The sequence below is a fragment of the Buceros rhinoceros genome, unplaced genomic scaffold (genome assembly GCF_000710305.1).
Source record: "Buceros rhinoceros silvestris isolate BGI_N320 unplaced genomic scaffold, ASM71030v1 scaffold5428, whole genome shotgun sequence".
Taxonomy (NCBI): Eukaryota; Metazoa; Chordata; class Aves; order Bucerotiformes; family Bucerotidae; genus Buceros; species Buceros rhinoceros.
The window spans coordinates 17,968-29,353 of NW_010425008.1; the positions used below are offsets into that span (position 1 = coordinate 17,968).

Consider the following 11,386-nt stretch of genomic DNA (forward strand, 5'->3'; position numbering starts at 1 on the left):
ACCCTCATAATGGTTAGGTAATAGATGAGAAGTAGCAATTATTTAGTGGGAGTAAGGTAGCAAAAATAAAAATTAATTTGCTTTTAGATAATGAGGTGCTCAAAGTAAAGCATTTTCTTCTGATTTAATAATTTTTATTTACACCATCACAACAATATCAATATAGCATCTTTTTGAGGAAAACATTTTTAAAAAAAAAGACAGGAAGACATTGGTATCTGGATATAGTTGAGAATGTAAGCAGAAAGGTAGTTATTTGAATGTGTTTTCACTTGTGTTTTTTGAGATGCTGCGTTTCTGTTAGCTTGAACTTCTTATGTCATATCTTGTTCAGGAATCCTCCAAAAGCACTGACTTGCAGACAACACTGCGGCTGTCTATGAAAGCTATTCAGCATGAGAACGTGGATGTCCGTATTCATGCACTCACTAGCCTCAAAGAAACATTGTATAGAAATCAGGTATCAAAAGCCTTCTTCAGTAGGATTGAAAATAAATCAAAGTAGCATCTGGACCAACAGTCCAAAACTCCTTAACTCTAAAACTGGTGTTCCTGTGAACTGTGTTATTCTCAATTTATTAAGCTAGCTGTTTCTTAATATACTGGGGAGAAGGGATTCTTTTTATCATGTATCCTTGTAAGAGACTTAGAAATCTTCTAAATCTGCGTGAAGATGATTCAGCAAGGCTAGTGGTACACTTCATTTTTTGTTCAATGCTGAGGAACGTATGGCTTTTGCATCAGGAGACTCAGTACATTAAAGCCAGCGTTTTTTGTGTGTGAATATAATATCGGAAAGAATTAAGATATGTGACCACCTCATGCACTTTTTTCTCTTCCTTCTTTGCCTTCCACTCTCAAATATTTGAATCCATTGATCGTATTCCAATAAATTTTATAGCCACGTAGAAGTTGAAGATACTGCTTTACAAATCTGTGTGGTTATTAGCCCAGAGGAGTGTATGTGACCTATTGAAAACAAACAAACAAAAAACATCTGTCCCCTCTTCAATTAGTGATTTACAAAACTCCTAGCTTAAAGAACAATTATTGTGTAGATTCCTGACCAATCAGTAGTTCTTGCAGCTCAGATCATCAAAATCTTGCCGTGTCTTGCTTGTTTAGAATTCTAACACAATAATTGAGGCAAATCAATTAGTTCCACAGCTTGTGGAACTATTTGCTCTGTCATGCTGGCTCTGGTTTTAGTTTTCATTAAACGTAACAATGGCAAACATCGTCACGTTATTAAGAAAAAAAAATTCTTTTGTATTTGGACTAAATGTACAACTGAGGAATAAAAGCTGGACCAAAATGAAAAAGAAAGGACGTACAATGAAAATGATGGGCATTGATTAAAGCTTTGACTGAGTATGACTGACTGAAGAAATGGCCAACAAATGGGAAATAATGATATAAATGGCAGCGAAACCAGAAGATAAGACAACAGCTGCATGAAAGAAATTGAGAGGAAGTATCAGAACACTTGAAGAAAAGGGATATATATGTGAAAAAGATAATGTAGAAAAGAAGAGAGGTTGGTAAGACGAGGAAGAAGATGAAGTTAGAAAAGAAGTATTTGATAATGAAATACAATATTCACTATGACAGCATCATTAATTGAGGCCCAAATCTCTCATTCTTACTCATTTCTTTAGTCCTTCCTAGGGTAAAGCAATTTAGGGCAGTTGGGCTTTAGTTACAAAATGACAAAAATCAGTCATGGGTAAATGAAATACGAATTAAGAGTTACAGGTGGAAAATTTCTGAGATTATTTACCATAAACATGGTTGTAGTATAACTCATCATTATTTTTCAACTTCCTAGGAAAAATTGATAAAGTATGTAACAGACAGTGAAACTGTGGAGCCAGTCATCTCGCAGTTGGTAACTGTTCTTCTAATCGGCTGCCAGGATGCAAATTCTCAAGCCCGACTACTTTGTGGAGAATGTTTAGGTGAACTGGGAGCCATAGATCCTGGCAGGCTTGATTTTTCGACAAGTGAAACTCAAGGAAAACATTTTACGTTTGTGGTAAGAAGTGTTGCTGTGTTTTGTTTAGTGTTACTTTTTTTTTAAAAATACCTGGGAGCAGGGAACCTCTTATCTTTAGACCTTGAAAATCTATACTTGCTTTCTCATCTAAAACAGTTGAGTCAGGCTTCAGAGTGATTATTTAAAGATTAAAGGTACAGCTGTTACTCTGTTTTAATAAAACTGATGTTCTGTTTGTGATTGAGGCTGGCGTGGAGGATCCAAATTTTGCCTATGGATTGTTGATGGAACTGACCAGAGCATTCCTTGCTTATGCTGATAATGTTCGTGCTCAGGATTCCGCAGCATATGCGATTCAGGTAAGATACGTGGTTAGATTCTTTTTTTTCTTCACACATTATTTCCTATCACACTAAACTTAGAATTATGCAATATAGTTCTAATTTAATTTTGAAGTACGTGTTAAAGTATTTGAAACTTCATCCTCTGCAGCTTTTAATTACAAGGCAAACGGTTATTCAGGGTAGTGATTTTTTTATTTTTTAAACTTCTCAGGGCTCACTTAGAATTCTGGGGAGTTGTCAAATAAAAGAAGATTTGTTTGCTTTTGTATCACGATATTGATGATTCAGGAAGTAATCCTGAGACTGACTTAGAAATGGTGAAGGTTCTGTAGGCAGAAATGAAAAGCAGTAAGTATTCCTGAGAAGGTTTCTTCTTACACTTTTAAGAAGCAGCTGAATGGGAGCCTGTCCTTATTTTCAGATTCCAGTCTTTTGTGCTGGTTTGCCAACTTCAAGCTGATTTGGTGCTTGGGGTTTTTTGTTTGTTTTTGTTGTTATTCAATATCTCTACAAAAACTTCAGGACAGTTCTTTGCTCCAGGAGAAAATAAGTGGTCCCATGTAGTCAGCAGAATGAGAAAATTTCATTAGCTTATGCACAGAAAGGAATCGGACTAAATTCTAGACCTAGTTTACTGACAGATATGAAGAATGTGAGATAATGTGGTCCCAATACCAACTGGAGAATCTGGGGAATCAAGAGTTGGTTGAAATCAACACAGCCTAGTAATGGAGGACTAACAACGTTGGATGAAAATTTTGCAGTTAGAGTTTCTGGATTAAGCAGTCTATAATTTCTGTTTCATTACTTCTGTATATATCACCAATTTTTATTACTACTGTCGTCATCAAATAGTTTCAGTGCTAACTTTGTCGTGTAAACCATACCTTTTTCAGGAGTTATTGTCTATCTATGACTGTAGAGAGACAAACACTGACTGCCCAGGCTCCAGGCTTTGGAGAAGGTTTCCTGAGCATGTGCAGGAAATCTTGGAACCTCATTTAAATACACGGTATGTGATAACTTAAGCAATTTCTTTCCATTAGAGCTTTAAAAAGTCTTTTTATTTTTCTCCAGGCTAGCCATAACTTCGTTTGTTTTTGTGATTGTTACTTTTCTGCAGAGTGGTATGTGTATATACAAAATTCAAAAAAGGTTTTTCTGTACTAGCACTTTCTTGAATGTAATTCTCTGTAAATCAAAAAAGCAACATTTTTAAGCTCATATTTTGCCTAGATCTGCCTATTTGTCCCTAGAGCATTGTCTTGCATGATGTTTTGGAGCTTTTGTTTCTGTTTTCTTTCCTCTGTACAAATTCTCACTAGAATTTGAGTTTGTACTCAAATCCAGTAGTATTCCTTTATGGAAGTAGGAGGAGCTCATCGGGTTTTAATTTGACTTTTCCTTTTATTGAATTAATGATAAAAATAATGTGAAGAAAACTTCAGATGATATATGCACCTTAATTTGAAATAATCAAAAATGTTCCTTTGTATTTCCTTATGAAGATAGTTGTGCTTACCTGTGTCAAGTTTCACCTTTTTAGAAGACAAACTTTTTGGCATTTCTTCACTTTCATATATGTTCTGGATTTTCCTGTCAGAAACATCCTACTCAAATATTACCAAACTGCATTTCTTAAAACTGATTTAAACGGCTCTTTGAAGTAAACTTAAAACTTCTGGTAACATGTTATGTTGTTTGTATTTCATGTTTCATTTTAAGAAGCTTTAGAATAAAAGATGTTGACTACTGAAAGTATTTTCTTAATTCTTTTTTAAAAGATTCAGAAGACGAAAACTAATGATTCCAATTACAAAACTTCATTATTAATGTTGTGCTATTGTTTCATATTAATTAAAAAAAGAATAGTTTTATTAAATATATATTCTAAAATTACAGGTACAAGAGTTATCAAAAGGCTGTAAATTGGTCTAAGATGAAGAAGCCAATTTACTTAAGCAAATTAGGTGATAATTTTGCAGAATGGTCAGCAACTTGGGCAGGTTATCTTATAACAAAGGTAAGAGAATAAATCTGCTCTCCATGTTGATATATTATACAACACAGTTCTTGAACCACATTTCTGAAAGTCACAGGTGGGTGAGGGAATATGCCTGTTCGCTATAGGCCTCTTAATGCGCATACTGACTTCTTGCATCATGATGGTGACCATGCACCTTCCCTTCCCCAGCATTGTTGCCTCTTGGCTAGGCTTCATAGACAGTGTCAAAGCCAAAAGTCTAGAAAGTTTGCCCACATCCAGAGAGCCTTGTATAGCTGAAGGCACTGACAAATGCTTCTAAGAAGTAACTGAAGTGCCCTCTGACTGAAATGCGTCAAATTTACCCTCTCAGTTTCTGAAAGATTTCTTCCATTTCCCTATTGCTCTACAGTCCCAACACATAAAAAGTACTTGTCTATTTTTTCCGTCCCCTCTTCCGTCCCCTCTTCTAAATTTAAACACAATAGCTAGACTGTCCTCTTTCTATCTCAGACAGAGAAGATTTGAATGCCTTTATAGTTCCCTACTTTTTGCAGGCTTTTAAGGGCAGAAGAGGGGCTGAGTGCCGCATAAGACTCTCAGCCTTAAGGTTTTTTTTCTATGTCCAGTGCAAGTTCACGATAGTGTAGAAAACATGGAAAAGTGGAACATGTAAGCAATGCTTTTTGTGGTATCAGCAGCTGGTACATGTAATAGCAGCTGCCATCTGGCATCCCTGCTGCAGGTTTAAGTCTGATGAACCTTCTGTAGGAGACAGGTATCATTAAATTATTTGATGGAATGGAATCTGTATTTGTTGACAAAGTGAAACCTATGAATTATTCAGGCATTTGCACTGTTGCAATGATGCTTTTCCTGGAAATAATATTGTTGTATAGGTGCGACATGGTCTTGCCAGAAAAATTTTTGATTGCTGCAGTATTATGATGAAGAATGACTATAAAGTGACAATTTATCTGCTTCCACACATCCTTGTCTATGTTTTGTTGGGATGCAGTCAAGAGGATCAACAAGAGGTGAGATGTGTAAGATGGTAGTGTTCTTCATAGGAATGTTCAGGAGCTCTGCTTTCTAAGAGCTGTTTATCTCTGCGGAATTTCTGTAGACCTACATCAGTAAATTCTGTAGGTGTTAAACTCCTTTTCATGTATTAATAAAGATACATTTTCTGCCACGGTTTTGAATTTACTCATACAAGTTAGTGTTGAACTGCTTTTCTGTGTATTTCCATCTATTTCTTCAGTAGGGCCTAGGATGAGATATTATGCTGTTAATTATGACTGCAGTAACATCAACAGCTGGTGTTAGCTGGTACAAAGAGGAAGACAATGCAGCGCAAACAAGGAGTCAGTTGAACTTGTATACTTCCAAGAACCCAGACCCATAATTTTTTGTCTCCCTTGCAGTTTAGATGGAAAAACTGTTTAGATACCAGATTTATGCAGAGCAGATCTTGGATGTCTTGTAGCAAAGAAGGGTTTCCTGGTTTGAGTTAGAACAGAACTAATTCTGTTAACTGGAATAGGAGAGAAAAGTATTGGCCAGTCTGTTTTTCTTCAGTTTGTTTTGGCAGAAATTGAAGAGACTGAAGAATGTAACTTACATTCTATTAATTTGAAATTCACAGCTAAGATGTGAAAACCTTGTTCACAGCTAAGACATGAAAACATTGTTTAAACATCGTGGGTGCATAGAGGTGTGTGATAATTTTTTCTTGTGTGAACAACTACATCCACAATAAGCATCTGTTATGTATGTTGACTCATTCTTTTGACTAAAACAGGAAACAGTTCTTTAAGCATTGTATTTACTTAAGCAAAAAATAAATGCGTGATCCAGTAGCCACTAGATAACTTGACTCTTATCAAACCTTGAAGTATTGCATTTGTAGCAGAAGGGCAGTAGCATTTACTGTGTCTTGAAACCTTAAATTCCAGTAATCGTGATGGTTATTCTGAATCCAAGGGTTTGCTTTTCAGTGGCTCTCTCCCTGCATGGAATCTCCTGACAGCAACTACTACTTGGTTTGCCATTTCTTCCCGTTAGATTGTGGGACAAACAGAGCTTGCAAATAAGCCCCAAATTATTAAAAATAGACAATTAAAATATCTAGTATTTTAGTTTGAGTTTTGTGTTAATTGCTGTTTCCTAGTGTTTTGATGCCTGTATGGCACTTGTGTCTTTTATCATACTGTTTTGTATAGGTTTATGTGGAGATAATGGCTGTTCTGAAAGACGATGACAAGTCTGCCAGGAGGCTTGAAGACAGTGCATCTGATCTAAGTCAGCTGAGCACACAGACGGTGTTCTCCATGCTTGATCATCTGACTCAGTGGGCTAGACATAAGTTTCAAATACTTATTGCTGAGAAAAATACTGGCAAGTCTAGCAAAGACAGAGGTGATCTAAAAAGTGAGCGATGCTTATTTTATTTAAAGTAAATGTTTTGAACAAGTATGTAAATTTGCCACTCGACATTATGACCATTTAAGAATGCAATATTACTATAATAGTCTGCTATATGATTTCTTAACTTACTATATCATGATTTCCACCCCTCCCACCCTAAGACCATTGTTTTGAGTACCTATTGTAAGAAATAAAGATTCAAATTAAAAAATGAAATGTTAATTTCTTGGTAGTTTTTTAAAGGTTCAGTTTAATATACTCTATATCATCTTGAAAGATGTAGGAATTTCACCAGGATTGTTTTAAATACACGTTTGTCTTCTGACAACAATAATTTGTTCTTAAATTAATCAGATTATCTCACTATATTATGAAATGAATTAACTGAATTTTGATGCATAAGGTAATTTTTATAAATGAAACTTCAATGGACAGGCATTTTAAAATGTCTTTTTTACTTATAGCATCAAGTGAGGACTATGGAGAATATCAAAATGTGACCCGTTTTTTAGACCTTATACCTCAGGATACACTAGCTGTGGCTTCCTTTCGCTCTAAGGCTTACACGAGGGCTGTGATGCACTTTGAATCATTCATCACAGAGAAGAAACAAAATATTCAGGAGCATCTTGGCTTTCTTCAGGTTCTGAAGTTCTTTTTAATTTCTGTGTGTCTTATTTTAAAATAGACATAGATGAATAAAACTTTGTCAAATTCTTTTAGATGAGAAGAAAAGATGTGGTCACGCTTTTGCCATTGGATTCAAGTGTTTAGTTGTGTTTCAGAAATATTTAGCACTTCCCCTTCCTTGGCATGCTTTTCATATGAAAAGGAAGGAGTAGCTTTCCAGTATATAATAAAAGATTGTAAAATCCTGAAAATATTTAAATGTGGCTTTGTTGAAAGTATATAATTTATTGCTTGTTCATTAATTCTATGCCTTTTGTCGGAGAAAATACAGACAGCTATAATCACTAAAAAAAAAAGACAAAATGCGTTTGAAGGAAAGCTAAGGCTTATTCTAAAGCAGAGAAAGGGATAACGCTAAGGGTGTTGATTAAATTACTTAAATTATTTTCAATAAGTAATTTAACCTGTGGGGTGAGCCTCTTTGTTGTTTCTTATGGTTTATATTTCTCAGTGACATTTGAAATTTGAAAAACTTAGTGTATTGCTTTTCCACCTTAAGTAATCTGCAGCTTCATATTATATAAATTTGTAATAGGATATTTATTTTGCCCTTTATACAGATTGTTTCAGATACTTGATGTGTTATTCTTTCTTACTCTTTCTATAGTATGAGATCATGAGTATTACAGTACGCTAAGCAAAAGTAGGGCTCAACTTTGGAAGTAGCCCAGCAAAACTGACATTTTCCATGAAAGCTTAATGCCAAGAAGTCCTACAGAGTAGTTTGTTTTCCATGTTCAGGAAGATTTGTGATTCTGAGTATGGTATATATAAAATATCTTCTTGTTTTAGAGTGTTTTTAATGTCTATTTCCAATTCTGTTGAATAAAGAAATTGTATGCTGCTATGCATGAGCCAGATGGAGTAGCTGGAGTGAGTGCAATTCGGAAAGCAGAACCGTCTCTCAAAGAACAAATCCTTGAACATGAAAGTATTGGTTTGTTAAGAGATGCCACAGCCTGTTATGATAGGGCTATCCAACTGGAACCTGATCAGGTAAATACATTACAAATTCTTTATATTTTTAGATATATATGTATCAAATTCTTGGGTTTTAATATTCTTAACTAACAGAAGGTTAAGCCGCAAATACCTCTTCAGAATATTTAAGTAAAATAGGAACATAAGAGTTTACTATGGCAATTGCTGAATAATTATTGCTATTGGAAGTGTCTTACAAACTGAAACAAATCTTTTACTTGGTTTATACTGTAATTTACAGGCTTGGGTTAATAGTTGGATGCTTATGCCCCGCTTTTTCCTAGGACAGCTTAGCAATTAAATTTCAGCCTTTGCTTGAAGGCCTGGAATTGGATTGCTTAAGAATCAATCAGTACTGGTGCATGCTAAGAGAACTATTAAAGCAAGTTACCACACGTTTTGTTCAAAGTAACTCTGATTTACTATTTTTGCTTACTGACTTCCAGGGAAAATGTTCATAATATAAGAGCAATTGGAAATTGTTTAAAGGAAATTTAGAATTATTTGTCTTCCCTTTCTTTATTTGGAACATATAACCATAAGGCACTAGAAAGCTGAGCAGTACTGGAAAATCATCATGCTTTTCACATGCCAAAGTAGATGTCTGGATATATGATGATAAATGCAAAAAGAAAGTTGAAGACGTGTATTACTCTTTCAGTATTTGAAATACTGTTCTAATGGAAATTGGTAAAAAGTTTCCAAGGCTAGGTTATCCTTGTGGATTCTTGCACTTTTCTGTGAAGCAGAGGTTATCTAGCACAGCTGATAACAGGTATAGTAGAGTGTTTTGATGACGCTACTTGATTCCTGGAGTATGGAAAACATTTCTATGAAGAGTCAAATTGCTTTGGGTTTTGGGGTTATTTCCTTCTTTTCTTCTTATTGTTGTTCATTTCTTTAAATTAAATTTCTATTTACAGGGTATTTATTAATAGGTATTAATAAATTAACATAAAACTTTATTTGAGGTGAATGCATTTTAAAAATTGCCAGTGGTGATTTAAGTTCTTTGGTAATCATAGACTTTAAAACATTTTGAATGTTCATTTAGTTTATGGAGCAATTAGTTATGCCATTTCATATTATAAAAATGAATATATTTCCTTCCTCAGACTGCTATGAATTTCATTAATGTATGTGTGAGGGTTTTTAATTTGGGGTTTTTTGGTTTTTTTTTTTTTTTTTTTTTTTTTTTGTTTTTCCCCTGTTTCTAGATTATTCATTACCACGGTGTAGTGAAGTCCATGTTAGGCCTCGGTCAGTTATCTACTGTAATTACTCAGGTCAATGGAGTGCTTGCAAGCAGGTACTGTAAACATCTAATACAGTGTTTGAGTAATATGAGGCTCTTGTGTTACACCTGTGTCTCAGTAGCTATTTTTGCTCATTTTCAAGCGTTCAAGGCTTACCAAGCATATGCGATTAGCAATGCTAAACTAGAAAACTTGAAGCACTTTGTCTATAAACTATTTATTTCACAATTTTTAGAAATGTTAGTACCTCTTATCTGCACTATGTGAGGTGTTGATATGTGCTTTAATTTATCAAATAGAATCTTTCATTCATTGTTTTGCACATTACTAGTTCCATAGCTATTCTGTAGCCTAATGGGAAAAATGGTTTGGGAGATGTTAATTTTTGAAATGTGCCATAGAAGTTAAATAGACTACTTGGAAATTGAATTTGTGGGATTGTTTTGTTTAGCTATTATTTTGCTATCAGTGCATATGCTTTGGTTTTATTGAATTTTATTAGAGACAAGCTTAGCTTGCTTCTTTCCAAGTAAAAGAAGTTTTATATAAAGAATATTTGCTAGTATAATATAGGACTAACATACTGAGAGGGGAAAGAAAAAAATTTGGTTCAGTATAAACTTTTATTGTCTTTGTTTAATAGATCTGAATGGATTTCTGAACTGAACACTTACAGAGTGGAAGCAGCCTGGAAACTGTCACGATGGGATTTACTGGAAAATTATTTGGCTTCAGGTAAGTTATCATGATGTCAAAATATAATTTCAAATATTGTCTTGCATTTCTGAACAAGAGTATGTTTTAGTCTGATGTTGAATCAAGGGGCAGCTATTCTAATTTTTTAGTCTTAGGGTTTACTGGGGGGAGGGTTGGTTCTGAAAGTCTTCTAGATTGTCATAAATTTATTTGATTGTAAACTGTGTAGTCTTTGAGTAGAAACCTCAAGCAAGTGTAAGGCCAAATTTCTTCTGGGTTTTTTTAGGGAGGGGGTGGATTGTGGGGTGGGCTTCTATAATTCAATTAATTAGTTCTGAGAAAAACTTACTTTTCCAGTAGTATGTTAAGACAAATCAGCATGCTCAGATTAATTAAGCTGCTTAAAGAAACAGAGTTCGAGAGCCTTTTTTTTCCTTCCCAAAGATGCGAAGTCCGCTACTTGGAGTGTTAGACTAGGACACTTGTTGTTATCAGCCAAGAAGAAAAATGAAGCAGCTTTTTATGAAACACTCAAGGTTGTTCGAGCAGAACAGATTGTACCCCTTTCAGCAGCAAGTTTTGAAAGAGGATCCTATCAGCGAGGATATGAACACATTATAAGGTTTCTGATTCTCATGTCACTATTTTCAAATCCAGAAATCACATAATCACGTATGAAGCAGCAAGAATTTTCCATTTCCACAACAAATGGTACTGATGTACATTTCCTGTCTTTTCTTTTTTTACTCACCCAACTGGAAACTTTTGATTAATTGGGTGTTTATGTTTATCCCCCATGAAAAATATTCACAGTGAAACTTGGATATAGTCTTTCAAAATCAGCAAGCAAGTTTACATAAACATCAGGTAATAAAAATCAACAACTTCAATGTGCTGAAACAGTGCATATAGGCCAGTAACTCCATTAACTCCATTAACTGAAGTGCATTGCTTTTAATCTGTACGGTGGCCTAAAAACACTCTTCTTCTATCAACAAAGAGCAGCAGG

The 11,386-nt window shown here is 34.7% G+C and overlaps 1 protein-coding gene across 1 annotated transcript in view; it reads left to right on the plus strand.

Annotated features, from left to right (window-relative positions):
- ATR (ATR serine/threonine kinase) overlaps window positions 1-11,386 on the plus strand; it is a gene marked incomplete at its 5' end in the record, with an annotated part of 46,002 nt that overhangs the window by 17,882 nt on the left and 16,734 nt on the right. The window contains 12 exon segments of the mRNA XM_010140979.1: window positions 335-460; window positions 1,829-2,035; window positions 2,242-2,355; window positions 3,237-3,352; window positions 4,243-4,363; window positions 5,224-5,361; window positions 6,550-6,757; window positions 7,219-7,397; window positions 8,276-8,440; window positions 9,643-9,734; window positions 10,325-10,416; window positions 10,822-10,999. Coding sequence (XP_010139281.1) covers window positions 335-460; window positions 1,829-2,035; window positions 2,242-2,355; window positions 3,237-3,352; window positions 4,243-4,363; window positions 5,224-5,361; window positions 6,550-6,757; window positions 7,219-7,397; window positions 8,276-8,440; window positions 9,643-9,734; window positions 10,325-10,416; window positions 10,822-10,999 — 1,736 coding nt within the window.